General features: G+C 30.1%; 3 protein-coding genes across 6 annotated transcripts; 2 read left to right on the plus strand and 1 right to left on the minus strand.

Annotated features, from left to right (window-relative positions):
* Positions 1-97: 97 nt before the first annotated feature.
* On the plus strand, positions 98-3,121 carry LOC145763371 (protein DBF4 homolog A-like). The gene is made up of 10 exons (XM_082574808.1): positions 98-238; positions 489-558; positions 686-777; positions 1,062-1,179; positions 1,373-1,432; positions 1,507-1,582; positions 1,715-1,813; positions 1,886-1,967; positions 2,076-2,173; positions 2,349-3,121. Exons 1-10 carry the CDS (start codon positions 125-127, stop codon positions 2,968-2,970), a joined length of 1,431 nt encoding a protein of 476 aa, XP_082430934.1. The 5' UTR covers positions 98-124; the 3' UTR covers positions 2,971-3,121.
* A 1,107-nt stretch (positions 3,122-4,228) lies between these two features.
* Positions 4,229-14,612, plus strand: LOC145745695 (syntaxin-1A-like). 4 transcript variants are annotated; one of them, XR_014281268.1, is made up of 9 exons: positions 4,229-4,547; positions 4,811-4,897; positions 5,061-5,160; positions 7,505-7,647; positions 8,234-8,425; positions 9,324-9,461; positions 10,351-10,461; positions 12,111-14,111; positions 14,199-14,612. XR_014281268.1 is itself a non-coding variant. In XM_082563844.1 (8 exons), exons 1-8 carry the CDS (start codon positions 4,518-4,520, stop codon positions 14,277-14,279), a joined length of 882 nt encoding a protein of 293 aa, XP_082419970.1. In that variant the 5' UTR covers positions 4,229-4,517; the 3' UTR covers positions 14,280-14,589. The 4 variants fall into 4 exon arrangements, 3 of the variants coding, with proteins under 3 accessions (XP_082419970.1, XP_082419979.1, XP_082419988.1); XM_082563844.1 differs by lacking the exons at positions 10,351-10,461; positions 12,111-14,111 and adding an exon at positions 10,574-10,684 and having other exon boundaries at positions 14,199-14,589; XM_082563853.1 differs by lacking the exon at positions 14,199-14,612 and having other exon boundaries at positions 12,111-14,161.
* Positions 14,613-14,900: 288 nt separating this feature from the next.
* LOC145750434 (putative imidazolonepropionase) lies at positions 14,901-17,679 on the minus strand. The gene is made up of 9 exons (XM_082566475.1): positions 17,534-17,679; positions 17,067-17,277; positions 16,900-16,988; positions 16,614-16,775; positions 16,207-16,432; positions 15,696-15,820; positions 15,482-15,575; positions 15,231-15,391; positions 14,901-15,059 (listed from the first exon to the last, which is right to left on the minus strand). The coding sequence occupies exons 1-9, from the start codon at positions 17,677-17,679 to the stop codon at positions 14,966-14,968; spliced, it is 1,308 nt and encodes a 435-aa protein (XP_082422601.1). The 3' UTR covers positions 14,901-14,965.
* Positions 17,680-18,050: the final 371 nt, after the last annotated feature.

The raw sequence follows: 18,050 nt of genomic DNA on the forward strand, positions 1-18,050 counted from the left end.
TCGTTTTGGTTAACAATTTAACAACAATTTTTTCAAGGAAAACTTAATTGCATATAAACTTGTTGAATAATATATTTTTTTTCTTAGATGATATAAATAATTTTTTAATATATTTTTAACCAATATGGATCAAAAAACTGCTGATAAGCCTTTAAAAGGAAAACGATTTTTTATGGATCCGAAGGTGGAAAAAAGTTTAAGTCAAAAGATAAAGGAAAACATTGAAATTCTTGGCGGGGTAAATTATATTTTTTTTTAAATAAAAGAAAGTAAATATTGGTAATGTTGTTTTATATTAACAAATCGATTGGCTGTGATTGCAACTCTTAACTAATGTTTGCCTTTGGTATTTTTTCTTGTGCACAACAAATGGCAGTTTTTTTGTAGGTCTGTAATTGGACATACACATATAAATATTGTTCACTATACTTTGTTATAAATAGTTAATTGATAACATTTAGTCCTTTTAATCTTTTTTGTTTTTGCAGAAAGTGGAAGCATTTCTTGACAGAACTATTCATTTTGCAATCACCAACGAACAAATTAAAAAAGAAAAAAGTAGGCTGTATATATAGTATATATATAAAGAGATTTTAACAAACCTATTATTTATATTCTTGTTAAATTTCAAATGCAACCTAATACAAATATTTTTATTAAAATTGTGTTTTTGTTTTATTTTTAGCAAAAGTACTTCCAATTTCCAGCCCTATCTCAAACAGTCCATTTGGAACAAGTACTGGATCTCAGTCATCTTGCCAAAACAATCATTTAGTTGTAAGTTAAAAAGAAATAAACTTTTATTATAGATAGCCCATATAAATAAAATATCTTTTTTATGTGGGAAAGCTGACTCTGTAGCTTAATTATAAAGTAACTCTTTCTACCGCGGCAAAGTCCTGAGTTGCCTTTTGTATTCGTTAATAGCTTTTATGATAGACACAATTCAAACCATCCATAGCACTGTACCTATTTAATATTTAATTTAAATTAACTATACAAAATACAAAAACAGGTCTCATTAATACTTATTTATAATATATATAATATATGTTTATAAGAATAATCGATGGAAAGATATGGCAAGAAGGGCAAACTCAACACGATCAATGACAGCCAGTCTTAACAGTGTAATCAACACTGCAAAAAATTTAGGAATTAAGATCAGACATGTTGATGGTTTGTTGATGTTAATTAAAATTAATTACAAAAAGTTTTCCACACTATTAGTTTAATTTAAATCTCTTTTTATAGCTATTGGACACAATAATGTGTTTATTGAAGCATACTTTTATAGTCTATATAAAAAATCAAAGTTTTTAGTCTAAATAAAAAATCCTAATAAAAAACATATAATTTTGCTAATTTTTAGAGGTTTGGAGTTGGTTAAACAAAAAAACAGAGAAACTAAAATCTGCATCCGCTGGCCCTGGTAACATTTTAGCACTTATATATTTAAATTTATATATTTAAAAATATAAATATTAACTAAATATTAAATTTTAGGGCAGCTTTCTGTTACAAAAAGGCCCAACGAAATAGTTATTAAACAACCTTGTATTAAAGTTGAAGACCTTAAATTGTAAGTAATTCTATTTATTAAATTTGCAAGTAATATAATATATAACATTGTTTATTTTCTTTGAAATTAAAAAGAATAATAATTTTGCCTTAAACATTGACATAAAAGATTTTGTTAATATTTTGTTTTTAGAAAACCCATGTATGAAGAATTGGAATCTCTTCCTTTTTTGGATCTTTATTCAAGTGGAAACAAATGTCCATTTTTAAAAACAAAGCCATCATCAACAAGGTATATTCGATATTATTAACTTGGTAACTCTTTGTATAGATTTTTTACAAAATTAATAAATTTTTTAAACAGAAAACCAGGAACCAGGAAAAAAAGCAATGATCAAAAAGGATTTTGTGAATGTTGCCAATCTTCTTATCTCAATGAAGTTAAAGTAAATAGCCTATGACATTTAAAAAAAGAAAACTAAATTAATTTTTTTTGTTTGTTTAAAAAATAAATTATTTTTTTTATTTTTAGCTAACAATTGTTTTTTTTTTAGCATCGAAGAAGTGTTCAACACATTAATTATGGAGAAAAAATCTCACACTATGTTAACCTTGATCAGTTTGTGACAACAAACAACTTGGGACTACAAATGTTAGTAAAAAAAATTTCAACTTATTTATATAAAACAATTTGAAGAAATAAATCTTAGGATTTCTTACCACAGAATGTTTAAAAACCTTCTAATCAGCATATTTTTTGTCGAATGATTATTTTAATTCGCCCAAAAAAATAATCCTTAAATTTAGTAATAAAATCCCACATTTAGGTTTTTAAAACGGCAACTACAAAAGCAACAACGTTCACCAAAGAAAAAACTTCGATCCCATTCTTTAAATTCTCAGACAGCAAATAACTCTACACCTATTCCTATAAATAAATTTATAAAAAACACGACTGCAAAGTCAGATGCAAAATCGTCACCAAAAATTATCCTAGCCTCAATGCAGACGAATCTATCGCCTAATGGCACAACGAGGCATAGATATCCACTGCGGTCTCCAAGGCGAAAAAGCGACGAAATTCGCCCAGTTACCCCATCGCCAATTTCAGAAGTGGTATCGCACTCTGGCAAGCGAAAACGTAGTGAGATGTGTGAGGGTGGTCAATCTTTAGAGGATTGCACCTGGTCGCGTTTACATTTATCTCCTGAAAAAAATACCTCGTTTCTTAACAGCAGTCCCGTTAAGCTCGAGTCGTCGCCCTGTCAACCTGATATGCTGGTTGATAAAGAAGTTGAATATGTTATACCACGCAGGCGGCTTCGAAGTTTTAACAGGGTGAACAATGTGCGTAAAACGAGCGTTCATATAACTTTAACTACTAGTGATAAAGTTAGGCAATTACTACATACATCAGACCAGGAAGCATCTGACTTTTTCGGATTTTAATTTTTTTTATTTTTACTGATCTTTTTTTTAAATTAAGATTGTCAAAGTTTATATTTTGGGCGAATCTTTTGTCATATTTTTTTATATTTAATGTTACTTTTTTTAATACGTTATATTTTCTTTATCATTTTTTATTATTAGGTTTATGCCAATACGCTTCGTGAATTTTATATTAAAAACAAAAAGAACTAAAAATCGTGTGTTTTTTAGTTTTTTTTTGCAGGTATATTAATGAGCATGTTTGAAGAATGAAATTATAACTCATTAATTTTTAAAATTTAATTAACTTGATTTTCTTATTAGTAGGAGGGTTTGTATTTAAATTAAGTAAATCAAATAAAAAAGAAATGAAAGTGTGTGTATATAATGAAAAACTCGTGATAAAATATACAATAAATAGGTGATGCAAAAAATAATTTTATAAATAAAAATGTGCCAAAATTATTAAATTTTTATATTAGATGTTATAGAAAAATAAGACATGGTTGCCTTGTCAGGCTTTAGTTCTAGTTTTAAAACAGATTTTGTTTTAACCAATAATAATCGTGCATAAATTTGTTCTGCAAAAACAACAAGTATTAAGTTAATATCTTCTAAATTTTTATAAACGTTATAAACAAATAATAACGTTGTCGTTACTAAACCAATTATTAATTTTATTGAAAAAAAAAATCCTCAAATCCTGAAAATCTATTTATAAACAAACCACCACGCTGTGTCCGAGAGTAATTTATAAAAGTAAACAGTTGGCAAACCCTTTGCTCAGTTTGTTAAAAAAAATTGTAAGGGAAAGTTGGTTTTAGGGGCGTTGTAATATTTTACCAGCTTTGTCAGTTAGTCTTTCTATTTGTTTAAACTTTTGTGTGAAATGGGTTTGTTTTTATATTTTAAACATTGTTGACAACGAAAGGCCAACATTCAAGCAATTTACATTACAATGTAATGTAATATCTATGCTGTCAAGCAATAACAAAACAAGCAGACAAGTGAAAGTGAACTATAGCATGTAAAAAGCGATGTTTTAAGTCTTAATCTAACTAATGATGTAAATCTGTTTATGTTATTGTTTGGTATAAACAGGTTTTTATACATTCTAAGATTGTATAACTTTTGCAAGCAGTCAGTTTTTATTTTATTTTACTACCAGTCTATTTTTCTACCTGTCTGTTTTTTGGTATAATTGTATAAAATGTCCTTAACTATAGTTTAAACTAAATCTTTCAAACGAATTTGTGTTGTTTATTTTAAATTCAAGCGAACGTATAGGAAAATTAACGTATAAGAAAATTGTACTATAACAGTGGTGTAAATATGAAATTATCTTTTTTTGGTTAAAGAAATTTGTATTCATTTCGACTTTGCCAACAAGCTACATTGTCTAAAAATTTTGGATCATATTGCTTGTACACAAAAAAAAACATTTTCTTGGATATCGGGTGTGGATCACTGGGACAACTGGATATATTTTTGCTGTTTAGCAAGTTTATTTAACTTCTACCTCAATAGAACACTTGTTTAATAAAAAAGTGTGAAATAATCCATTCATAATGAGGGATCGTTTATCAGAATTAAAAAATGTAAGTTCTAAAAGTATTTGCCTTACAAAGTTTTTCTAATTGGTAATTTACAAAGATCTTAATAAGAGCATTTACAAAATTTTATAAAACATTTATACAAGTCATATATACAAAAAATTTTCATAAAATTTGGGTTTTACTTTTATTTATAATATTTATATAGTAGACCAAGTTCTATGGTCCTTGAGTAGTTGTAAACAAATGCTAATTTTTATTTACTCAAATTTTTAATTTTTCAAATTAAAAATATATTTTTTTTTTAGGGAATGAGTAATGATGTAGAAGATGATGAAGATGAATCAGTTTCTATAACAATGGAGGCTGACACCATGAAGGACTTTTTTACTCAGGTTTATTACCAAACTTAACCTTATATCACCCCAAAATATCCTATTTTTTACCCTAATTAAGCTAATTTAAGTCTTACTATTCTAAATTGTGGATTTTTGTTGGAATTACGGCTCTTGTGCTGTTTAATAAATTATTTTTAACTTTATTTTTATTCTTACAAAGGTTGATGAAATCCGAGGTTTTATCGACACAATTTCCACCAAAGTACAAGAAGTAAAAGTTAAACACAGCGACATATTGTCAGCACCACAAGCAGATGACAGTAAGTAAACTATGTTAATACCAATATTAGCCCAAAAAATTTTGTTAAAAAACTCTTAAAAAACTATAATTGCATTGATTGTAAGGCAATGTTGGATAACTTATTTGATTTTTGCTCTTGCTGGTTTATGTAAAACTAGCTTTAACAAAATTTAAATTAGACATGTAAAAAACAACTGTTTGTATTGTGTTACATGTAAACATACATCTCATGCTACTTAAAATTCAAAAACACTTTTAAAAATCCTTTTTTTGTTATTTTTATGTTTAATACACAATAGGCTAATGTATGACAACCTAGTGTTTAATTAATGAGTGGTAAATCCAAAAACTTTATTATATTTGTTTAAGACTTTTGGAGATTTTTAAACTGTATGGTAAACAATAGATTATGTAACAACTTAATAAAGCCATCCAAATAAATGACATGTATACCTTCATTTGTATACAAAATAAAACTTGTTGTTTTACTTTACATAACTAACAATGATTTACAAATATAGGGCAAATAATAAAACGATTGGCTGTTTATTTTAAACAAAAAGCTGATTTGTTTCTTTTTAATTACAAGACATGGAAAACCAGCAAAATTGTTAATATTATACAAATAAGAACATAAACATTGATTAATACATAGACCAAGGGTTTCTGAAATAATTAATAATAAATTAAAAGTTTTTGGTCAAAAACAAAACTAAATAGCCTGCTACAAGATTGTCATAAGGCTTTTTGTACTATTAATCATAAAAAATCAATATGTTATTTGACTCAAATTTAATAAATTAAATACTTTTTCATTATGTAAATTGCCAATTTAATCATAACCTTTGCTTTTTATTTGGCGGTGGTCAAATTGTTAAAATTTCTATAAGGTCATTATTTTTTTGTTTTAAATGCTTTTATGGTAATTGGGTTCGTATGTTTTATGTATTCCACTGGGAGACCGGCGAGCGTTTGCGTTGTAAAAGTCTATTATGTGACAGAAAGCATTGCTCTATTTGGGCCAGAGGTCTACCGAACAGCGCTTAATGATTAAGAATCGAAATTAAAAATCCAATACGGAATAATGGAGACTAGGAATTGGATAGGTCAAGGAAATACAAAGTATATTGATTTATTTAACGTTGTGCCAACTCTTGCATTATGTCGCAAGCCACGGGCAAATGTTGATAGCGAAGCACTATCGTACATTAGCGGGCTTAAAAAAGCTTTTAAATAATGAATACAGCTAAGTCGTATATCGGCCGGCCGGTCATGGGGAATTATTAAAAACCGACGATGTGTGAATCGTTGTTTGTGACCTGACATTCACAGCTTGTAATTTGCGGTGCGACATACATATCTGTAGTAAAAAATATATTTCCATTTCCACTGTCATGACTTCATAATACCAGTAAAGATTCTATATTTAAATCATGACTCGTTTTTAGGGTGAGATTTATGCATTTTCGTTTCCCGGTTTAAATATAACGGGTTTCGTAGTAACTTTCTATATTTCTTGACCTACCTTATATAGCGTGTATGGACGCGCGTGTGTGTGCTGCGCGACTTTGGCTTTACGTAGTTCTTCGGTCATGTGGCCCTTCGTCGCTAATGTAAACAAATCCACCCAGTTATCTGCTCATTCGCGCTGTTATATATTGCAAATATTAGCACAGGGCAACTGTACTTTAAATCAATCTTAATAAACATACTTTAGTCGAATTGGCCGTTCGAGTTTTTTTTAGGTATGCATCTGTTTTTATAGAGCATTTTCTGGATCTTTTTTTTCACCTTTTCCATGGCATATATTTCTTCGTCATATCATATTTTTAAAGTAGCTACGATCTTTTCTTAAAAAATATTCTCGATACTCCAATATGATCAATTATTTATGGTTTCTTTTTATTGGAGGTATCACAAAGGCCAGCTACAAGTTTTTTCCTGTACCGAATTTATCCAAACTAGTTTTGTAATAAGATATATATAACAAATGTTTTTTTTTGTTTTTTATTGCCAAACAATATTTTAAAAAGTCTACATTAATATGTACACGTTACATATTTGCGTTATGAGTAAATGATTATTGATTAACACTATCTTTCTCTGTGGCATTGTGTAATGTATATACATTATATTTATTCTATTGGCTATATACATTAAGTCTTTTTTGTGCTTTCTTAGATGGGAGTTAAGTTTTTTTATTTGGTTCATTTTTAAGAATCCAAAACTTTAAAATTAAAACAAAAAACATTCTGTAAAAATTAATCATTTTTTACACTATACAATTCATACACAATTTAAAAGTTAAGCTAAAGCTCAGTTGAAATATTGGTAAATTTAAATATAAAAACTTTTTCTGCCAGAAACCAAAGAAGAAATGGAAGAATGTATGGCTGATATAAAAAGAAATGCCAACAAGGTGAGGGGAAAACTGAAGCTCATCGAAAGAAATATTGAAGAAAATTCTAGTGCCACTCCAGCCGATATTCGAATTCAAAAAACACAGGTGTGATAAGCCAAAATTATAAATTCTTCATTAAATTAAGATGATAGGTTTTTGTATTTTTATTGGAAAATGGATGGTGTCATTGTTAGAGTTCGAACCTGAATCCTTTCGGCTCATAGCTCGCTGCCATAGCCGGTATACCACACTACCGGGCCTGACCCAAAGTTTATAATTTTTTTGTTCAATATTTTAATAATGATATAACATAAAAAGGCCAGTTAAATCAAGAATAATGTAATGACATATATAAGTTTATTGTTATAACTTTTCTATTTTTAGATTCTGTATATGTTAATAAGTAAACTAAGTTGATGTAACTTTATTTAATACCTGATAGTCTAAGTCTGATTGCTTTATTATTTATTGTTTTTATGACCTTTTTTTAATTTATACATAAGACAATGTTGAAGTAACACATTATATCTATATCATGAAGTCTAATGGACAACACGCTTATACACTTGTGTAATTTGAAAGCCTCAAAATATGCTTATAATACTATAAGAACTACTACTAGTGTTACTTCAAAAACTAAATTTTTTTCTTTGTTTCTTTTTAAATTTATTTCCACATTTGCTTTTTCCAGCATTCAACATTATCTCGGAAGTTTATTGCAGTAATGACAGACTACAACACAACCCAAACCGACTACAGAGAGAGATGTAAAGCCAGAATCCAGCGACAACTCGAGATCACAGGCAAACAGGTTTCAGACAACGAACTTGAGGACATGTTAGAAAATAGTAAAGATGGAAGTCCTGCTATATTTACTGGAGGGGTAAATAAATTTTAATATTTTCACACCAATAATTACCCTAAATACGCGAATATTAAATAAAACAGAATAAAATTATAAAAAAAAAAAAAAAATTTTAAACATGTTTGGCTTAAAACTTATTTTAAATATATAGATGTATGATGTTATTATGATAGGATTAAAGGTTTATAAGTTTTTAGAATTGTTTAGTTTACTAGCCAAGGTTTTTGCAAGATTGAAGAAATTTACCCTTAAAATTATATAACTTTAAAATTTATCTGCGATATGATTTTTTTAAATATGGACCATTAGTTTATAGTAAAAACAATAACAATGTCTTTAATCCAATATAACATAATGTTTATAAAAAAATTACTACGTCAATTAGTAAATCTTAAATAGTTTAATAAAATATTACAATATTAATATTAATTTTTTTAATTCCACAATATTTTGCTTGTCACAACAAGATTGCGGCAGGTGTTCTAGAATTTATTTTGTTTCTTCGTTTAAATCATTTTCTTTTAAAAACACTTAAACAAGCCATAAATAATTTAGACAAACGCCTAATTATGTTGCACAGCATTTTGCCTTGAAGAAAAAAAATGTGTGATGTATATTGTTGTATACTACATCACTTCCTTCCTTTAAAACAATATACCTATATTAATAATAATAATACTAACACTCAATTTAGCTATATACAAAGTCATAAAAAATGTAAAAAACAAACTTAAATAAAAAAGTTAAAAAGGGCCTTTAAAATTGTTTTTTTTTTTTTTTTTTAAACACAATCAATATAAAGGACATATTAATAATGTTAAGATTGTTTAAATAAAGGTTGGGTTTACTATTCTATTATACTAACAATACATTTTTATATTCTTTATTAACAACCATTCTTTCTATTTTCATGTAGATTATAATGGATACCCAACAAACTAAACAAGCTTTGAATGACATTGAAGCGAGACACAATGATATTATTAAGTTAGAAAGCAGCATAAGAGAGCTACATGACATGTTTATGGACATGGCAATGCTAGTAGAACAGCAGGTATAAAAAAACTTACTATATTGTAAAGCGTAATTAATTTTTTTTTTAGTTTTTATTTAACTGGTTAAAACACAATGTTTTACCAATATTTTTTATTTTACTATTTTTTTGATTTGTGTTTAATTTGTCCCCCCCTTAATCTGCTGTTGGAGGGCGTATTTTAACTTTATTTTTATTTGTCCACAAATTTATTATGCTCATTGTGCGGAGCATCCTAAATAATCAACAAAGTAAAAAAAGGTAATTTGAATTCGATATAGATGTCGTGGTCACTTGTCTGTCTTGTGCACAAATTTATTTTTCAAGTTATTCGTTTAATAACTTAAAAATCACATTTGAATTTTTTTTTATTTTAATAATAATTTTGTTATATTTTTTATTTAAGAAACACTTTATAAACTTAAATAATCACAATTTTATGTTATATGAAATTACTTTTACTTTAATATTTTTTTGTGTTTTAACCGGAATTTAAATGTTGTTAAGATAATGCATTACATTTTTATAGTGTAAACATTTATATTTTGATATCAAAAATGTATGGTTTAAACATTTATATATGGTTTAAAGCTATATAAGTTTTGGTTATAAACTTAAAAGGAAGTGATGACTTTATAAGCACCACGCCTTCCTTTCTATTATGCTTACCACACTTCTTCCTATTCTTTTAACTCTTCTTTCACTTTATATTAATGCAGCACTTCTTGATTGGTTTCAAGCCCTTGTTGTTTCTTATATCTTAGTATCAATAACAAGTATATAATCGTCAAATAGGGGACACTGTAAAAAAATGTATATAATTGTTGTATAAATAAACCTTTAGAACATGTCTTTCACTGTGATTATACTTTATTGATTCACTATTTTAACATTTATTTTGTATTTGCAGGGCGAGATGGTAAACCAAATCGAATACAACGTAACCAACGCCTCAAATTATGTCGAGGAGGCGGTCAACGAGACCAAAAAGGCCGTGGTATATCAAAGCAAAGCGCGCAAGGTATTGTATGCCCGCCCCTTATCCCCCCTCCCCGCCCTTCCAACAGCAGCCCCTTAGAATAGCCTTACTCGTTTTAAAAGTGTTTTTTTTTGTTCGCGGTCCGTTTTTTAAGGGTGAAATCATTGATAGGATCGAGTATAACGTTGAGCACTCGGTCGATTATGTCGAGCGGGCGGTTTCGGACACCAAGAAAGCGGTCAAGTACCAGAGCAAGGCACGAAGGGTAAGATCACGTGACATGGCATGTTTGGTTAACAGTAAATCTCACACAGAGTCGTCGTACACCCCTTTTTTGCAATTTCGTGTCGTCCATTTGTTCCGTGTAGCACCCGTCATTTGTCACAATTATCTTTGTAGTATATTAGCATGTCGTTGAAACACACAATAATGCTATAATATAGATTGTATTAATATATATGTTATTGAACGAGTTCGGAAAACTACAGCATATTTCCCCTGTCGGCAAACAGTTTTAGTTATGATATTAGCATAACTATTATTAAAGCCATTGTACATCACAACAAGTGATTAGTCTATAATAAAACTGCTCTGTGCTTGCTAAAATACACAACATCATTTTTGCTTGTTAAACTTAAATTCAACTTTATTTAACGAGCAAACATGAGTTTGTTTGGGTAACATTCGCCCAAGTCACTCACGGGCTTTGTTAATGAACGTGGCGTTATAATAAGCCTTTGATCCAGTTCTACGAATCCCATATACAACATAAAAGATTAACTGTAAATATATGTGCATGTTCTTTGCCATAGCAACACAAGAAGTGTACGACACAGTAAAAACATTAGACCATTGGCAATTGACTTTCCACGCGATCTTGGCTTTAGAAAACGCTGCATGTTAAATATTGAACGATACAATTCGTACAAATTGCGAAATCAATTAGTCGCAAAATCTCGATCGTTACGCAGATGGGCAATCCCTTCTTCACGCTAATAACCAATCTCTTGCATTTCGCGTCGCTACTTTAAAACCATCGATTTTCTGCCAATAGCTTTGATTGCCTCGCATTAGCGAAACAAACCGGCGATTAAACGAAACTGTTTTAGCCACAAAGCGATTTGGAAAATTTCCTGTGCCGATTAATGATTTTGTATCTCGCAAAAATAAAGCGACTTTTAAAATGGTATATGCTTACTAAAATTGACCCTTAATATATTGTGGCGTTAATTGAAAGTTTTAGATTTTTTAGGCCATATTTATGATTACTTTTTTGCTTTTATTTGCTTTTAAGTGAGGGGAATTTCCTGAATGGTTTTGTTGTTGTTTCCTTAAAACGTTGCTTTAAAAGAAATGGTTCGCAATATTTAGGATGGAAATTAATTTGTAGGAGCTGCTGTCTTTAAGGAAAGGCGGGCAGTCTTTAGTTTTTTTTTCTTTATTTTAAATCTATATTCAAATTAAAAATACACCCTTTCCACGCTTCGGGTTTTTTATTTAAAAACCTTTTTATTCAGAAACCTAAACAAAAAAAAATTCGAAAGAAATAAATATGTAGAAGCTGCTGAAGGAGAAGCGGGCACTTTTTAGTTTTTTTTATTATTTAATTTTAGTTTCAAAATTAAATAAAAAAATACACCCTTGCCACGCTATTTTTTTTTGTTCATTAAAAATTGGTTTATTTATCTCAGAAACAAATCATTATTGCCGTTGTGGTGATCATTATTTTAGGCGTGATTGCCTTGATTATTGGACTGAGTGTCGGGACATAATCTCCATATCTTAATCAAGACATCTGAAAATTCGTCGGTTACAATTCCATGTTCAATACAGACTGTATATCGGGCAGCAGAAAAATGTAACATTTTCAGCTTCGACAAAAAATAGCCAAATCTAATTCTAGACAATTTTGCTGGGATGCTATTTCGATCTTTACCAGAAAAAATTTGATTTTTTTGTTATTTTCGTACTATATAATTCTGCGGATTTTTGACAGAATTCGCATTTTTCCGCGGATTTCGCCATGCATTTCGTTTATTGCTGCATTTAAGTTTAAAAAGGCCAATTTACCCGGTCGAACTCATTTTTGATTGGCGGCGATTTTCGTTATCGATTATCGGGGCGTTTGTACTTGTGCAATATAAATGAAACGCTTCGTTGCGAGGTCAAAAGCGCAAAGTTTTGCAGCAAATACCACATTTGTACTATTAACCCATGCGTGTAGTGCTAAAATAGGTTTGGTATTTTTGTGCGCATTGGAAAATCCGCTAAGGCCAAAAGTCAATCTTATATCATCGTGTTTATTTAGCAAAACTTTTTTTTCAAGCAATTCGTCAAGTTTTTTTAAATAAGTCTTTTTTCTATGCACGATAAAACGCGTCCGCCAATTTCCTTTTTTTTGCTAAAAAAATCGAATATTTAACACATTACATCTGATTTACATTCACGACTTAGGGTTTTATTTGTTGGTTGTACAGTAGTTTAAACTTCACTATTATGCACTTACCGTTATTACGTTATATCACCCATTCACAGGCGGCGATTAAAGACGTCTTTCGTTGGCATAGGGTTAGTTTCGCATTATGATTCGCATATAGCGACATATTGCCTTGAATGCGATATTAACAAAAAGTCTGTTGGCGAGGATAAGGTCGATTCTACAGCACCCTCAATAATATGTCTATCTAAAAAAAGAAATAAACAATTTTTTTAGTATGTCGTTGCTTTTATCTTTTTTCCTTTGATTGGATTATCCGAAGATTAATATTGCGCACAATTTAGTAAAACGCATGCTCGATTACAGAAAGAAATATATGCGATTTATCCTCAGTATTAAATAGGATTGTCTTGTCCGATTTGTGCCTTGATCTTCGTCTTAAGTTTCAAAGTAAATTTATCCAACGTTTTTATTAACTAATTTTGCGAATATATTCAACTAAAGTGTTTTTAGTGCAATCGATTTTTAAATGAAGCCCTTATATTAGCAATATTCGAATAATTTAAGCTATTTTTGCAAAGGCACTGATTAGGCACCGACGTTAAATCAATATTGTAATTTTATTTAAATAAAATTTAATTATTAAAGTGGGTTCTATATATAAAAGTTTGGGGTTGTTACAAACTCTCGAAAAACTACTTTTGAAAGCATTTACACTTTTATTTTTCAGTTTACGTTTTATTAACTAATTTTATTTATTTTTTATTGGCACTTCATAATTCCAACATTAAAATTCTCTAGGCTGGTTCATTTTCGAAAACCAATAGTATTATGTTACTTAATTAGAAACTTTTTGCTGGCTATGTTTTACTAATACTCGTTCGTTGTAAGGCTGGCAGCAATTTAACTTCAATATTCGCCTTGCTTTTGTTATTTTCTGATTGTGTAAATTATTTTTGTTTTCTGTATGAAAATTTTATTAAAAATATCTATGTTATGTTAACTAGTTTTTGCTTTAAAAAAAACAAACGCGGAATTGCGACTTTAAGTTGAAAAAATAAAATTGTTAGTGTTCTTTAGGCTTAACATTTACACTTATTTAAAATAATTTCTCTGTCAAAAAACGCCGAAAAAAGGTTTATTTGGCTGAAAGTGTAGTTACTTAGTAAATGTGGTATTGTACGTTATCTGTGAATCCATTTGTGCATGTTTTGATGTCGGGACACTCCTATTGTTGTATTTTTATCTTAAAAAGGTAAGCTCATTTGATGTTTGATAAAAATATTTTTAACCCACTTAATCGGAATTAAAAACTATTAACTTTATCCCTTTAATTTTGCAGAAGAAAATCTGTATGATCGTCTGCTGTGTCATTCTTCTAATTATAATAATCTGCATTATTATCAGTTATATTCCAATGTAATGCAACATCGATGCTCTCAGAATGTGGCATTGGTTTTGCTTCAAAACTCGAGCAAAATAGGTTGGTCGAGGCTACTTAACCTAATCCAACTTTAATATAGAAGGTTACCATATACTTAACCGTCAGTTTAATTGTTATTTCTTACCGATTTCGAAAAACGAGCATTTTCGTTTTGTTCTTATAGTGATTTTGGTAACATTTCAACCCTGACTTTGTCGTTTATGTGTGTTTGTTTAAACACTGCATGGCAGTATAAGTGTGTTTTAATTGTCTGTATATTATGGTATTTTATTTAACAACCACTGAGCACTATACACTTTATAGTGAGTTACCACGTCGATATGCTAATCGCTGTTAATATTATTCTATTACCCTTTCGATTTTACTTTGTCATCTAACTTATACTGTGTTGTCTCTATGCGTTTCGATTAAAGTAAAACTCTCTTATACAAGAATTCTTTTTGTTTGTTAACTAAAATAAGTCAATGCATATCTATTGTTAACTTATAGTATTTATAAGACATTTTATTAGTTAACCTAAATGAAAATGGCGTTAAAACAAAGCTGAACACAGTTCGTACATTAAATATTATTATACTATGTTGAGTAGGGTGCGTGCAACTAAAACAAGTAGGTTGCCATCTTCCTTCCATCTTTGTATGAAAAAGTTAAAACTTAATATTATGTTAGGTTGTTTTTTGGTACGCTATATCACCGCCACATGTAACAGCAGTTATGATTTCATCATGACCGGCTAATTGGTAAACTAGATGCTCCCACCTAAAATTCATATTAATTTAAGGATGTTATAACCGTTATTGTGGATTGGTTTTGATTCAGTATACGAAATGGTTATTTTTTTATATCTTAAATTAAATGTTTAAATTCGACGTTAAAATATTGTGTTTCTGTTAACATATTCGTGGTCTAACTTGTAAAATTTAAACTTACTTTGGAGCATCAATAACCAACAAATTTGCCCTTTTTCCCACTTCAATACTGCCGTGGGAATGTGATTTTGAGAGCGAATAAGCGGCGTTAATCGTAGAAGCGGTAAGCGCTTCTGCCAGCGTCATTCTAAAATTAACACAAGCCAGATGCATTGTCACAGGCTGCAAGACAAAACATCATTCTTATGATCCAGAGTCTTATATTCACATAAGATTTAACTTCTGAATTAAATACATTATTTGTATTCCTACCATGCTTAGGCAGAATGCATTGGGATTAAAATCCGAACCCAAAGCCACAGGAACGCCTTGTTCAATCATTTTTCGCACGGGCGGATGTTTTAAACTAAAATGAAAGTTTAAATCTACATTAATAAAATGGCATTTAATGTTAAATGCTACGAAGCACATATTTAAAAACATACCAGCTTTCGGTTAAAGCCGCAAACAGTGTGAACAATTTTACCGTAATATGTAAGCTGTTGTTGGTAAAATGACAGCTGCTGATTTTGATTTTGACATTGCTGTTATTCCTTCTTCCGATATTTCCTCGAGGTGACTAATGGCTCGTGCGTTTAGTGCTGCACCCATCTAAATATTTACAGTTCATTAAACGTATTGCAAAAAATATTAGTAAAATGAAAAAGTAATTAAAAAGAATAAGCTGTATTTTTAGATCAGAGAAATTATCGACCGCTAGGTAGCGCTATTAAGCAATATATAGGGTAAAGTGTTCAAATGACAAAATGAAAAAAAAAACATTGCCACACTATTTGCCCTTAAGCCCGGTGTTTACGAATAGCATAAACTCGTCATAACAGCACACCTTTCCCCAATAAAAAATATAAAAACCTATCCCCTTAATTTGATATGGAAAAAAATGACAGAATGCTATATGTTACGCTAACTGCAATGCATAACAGTTCTATATTATGGTTCGTAAAAGTACTTGCGTACAATTCAACTTCAAATCCTACCTCTGCCGATTTAATGGCGCTAAGCTCATCCCCGTGAAAGTTGATCGCCATTCCAGCTTTAACTCCGGCTTGTAAGATTCTCCTCGATTGGTCGACGTCAAAAACTCCGGTTTCGCAAAACACATCGACTGCGTCCACATGTAGCCTACCCGCATCCATTTCACATTTTACTGCAGAAATTTGATTATTTATGACGTCATCAGTTGCCTCTTCCGGTGTCATACCCCTACAAATAATAATATTTTTCATAATGGTTTTCATTTTACTTATACACATTGGAAATTTAATTAAAAAAAAAATTAATTGGAAATATAAAAGTTTATTTTCTAATTGATATAATACTGTGTGCCTAAATAGCATTTTGAGAAGTAATAAGATAGCATGCAAAAAGTATGCATGTATTTTACTTTGGTATTGAGTGTGCGCCACAAAATGTGGTAAAGATGTCTATTTTGATTGTGTCGTCGTTTCTGGCTCGCTCGATGACCCTCAACATTTTTAATTCGGTTTCAGTGTTTAGTCCAAACCCACTTTTACATTCAACCAGTGTGGTGCCGCATTTAATCATCCTGTACAAAACAAAATAACAACATTGTACAAAACAAAATAACAACCCATAGTCTACTATTCCCTTTATTATTTTTGTTGGTGTTTATTACACTATACATTAATAAAGACAGGGTTTTGTCGTACCGTAAAAGACTTTTTTTAAAAAAGGCGAATAGTTCATCTTCGGTTGCTTTCCTCGTGTGCTCGACAGTAAAATTAATCCCCCCGCCAGCCTTTCAAAAAGAAACTAACTACTTAAAAAATTGAAAAAAATATGTAATAAGCATATCTCAGAATTATGACTTACTAACCTTATGAACTTCCATATACGTTGCTCCAGCCAATTTCATAGCAAACTCATGCACACGATCTCCAGCCGATACCGGATGTGTATGCCCATCTACTAAACCGGGTACTACACAGCCTCCCTTTGCGTCAAACACCCGATCTATTTGGTCAATGGATATATTCTTTTCCGTGATGACTTGAGAATAGGTGCCTATTGCGGCTATATTTCCCTTTCTATATAGTACTACGCATTTTTATTCTCTAGTGTTTTTTATTGTTGTTTATGCAATGCCGGTATTTAGGTAAAGAACATGGCAGACCTTCGTGCACGTGGCAATTTAAATAGCTTTAAAGGCACAATATATGTAATCTAGAAAGTCACATTTTTCTGCAAACAGCAATTTTTGTATGGGGAAAAATATGAGAAAAAAAATGCATTTTAACATTATTTTTATGTAATTAAAAAATGATTGTAAACAATAGTTTTTACCTGTCAACTAAAATTGCGAGGTCGTGTTTGTCGCTGTCCAAAACTGAAATATTATCCATTTCCTTTCCTATTAACATCTCCTCGAGCTTGTTGCATATTTGAACGATTTGTTTCGCACCCTTGATTAGCAAGTTATACGTGACCATTTTAACTAACTTTTATTCTAGCAACCTAGCACAAAAAATCCAAACACAAATGAGATCATCACTAGCCCAACACCAAAATAAAAGTCACCGTGTAAAATAACACAGGTAAAGTATGTTAATAACCCCTTTATATGACAGGCTGTTTTTTTTTAAATCTCTAAACTTTTAACGCCTAGCAGGCTAAGGAAGGCGGTTATATAACTAAATAGGTGATAGAATTATACATCACCGTGCTATGCTTCTAGTCTTATGGTTTTAAACTACAACAATTACTATAACATGAAAACTAACAAGCTAGGTATATCAAAAACATGTTAAGTCGCTATCTAGTGCAAGCAGGAAAATACAACCTAGCCTACGGTGTTATGTTA

This window comes from Corella eumyota, chromosome 1 (assembly GCF_963082875.1).
Source record: "Corella eumyota chromosome 1, kaCorEumy4.1, whole genome shotgun sequence".
Lineage (NCBI taxonomy): Eukaryota > Metazoa > Chordata > Ascidiacea > Phlebobranchia > Corellidae > Corella > Corella eumyota.

Coding starts and splice junctions, on each gene's coding strand:
- LOC145763371 (XM_082574808.1), top strand. CDS start 125: ATGGATCAAAAAACTGCTGATAAGCCTTTAAAAGGAAAACGATTTTTT. Junction 239..488: donor ACATTGAAATTCTTGGCGGG/GTAAATTATATT, acceptor TTGTTTTTGCAG/AAAGTGGAAGCATTTCTTGA. Junction 2,174..2,348: donor AACAACTTGGGACTACAAAT/GTTAGTAAAAAA, acceptor TCCCACATTTAG/GTTTTTAAAACGGCAACTAC.
- LOC145745695 (XM_082563844.1), top strand. CDS start 4,518: ATGAGGGATCGTTTATCAGAATTAAAAAAT. Junction 4,548..4,810: donor GTTTATCAGAATTAAAAAAT/GTAAGTTCTAAA, acceptor TTTTTTTTTTAG/GGAATGAGTAATGATGTAGA. Junction 10,685..14,198: donor ACCAGAGCAAGGCACGAAGG/GTAAGATCACGT, acceptor TTAATTTTGCAG/AAGAAAATCTGTATGATCGT.
- LOC145750434 (XM_082566475.1), bottom strand. CDS start 17,679: ATGGTCACGTATAACTTGCTAATCAAGGGTGCGAAACAAATCGTTCAA. Junction 16,433..16,613: donor GGCGCACACTCAATACCAAA/GTAAAATACATG, acceptor TATTATTTGTAG/GGGTATGACACCGGAAGAGG. Junction 15,576..15,695: donor ACAACAGCTTACATATTACG/GTAAAATTGTTC, acceptor CTTTCATTTTAG/TTTAAAACATCCGCCCGTGC.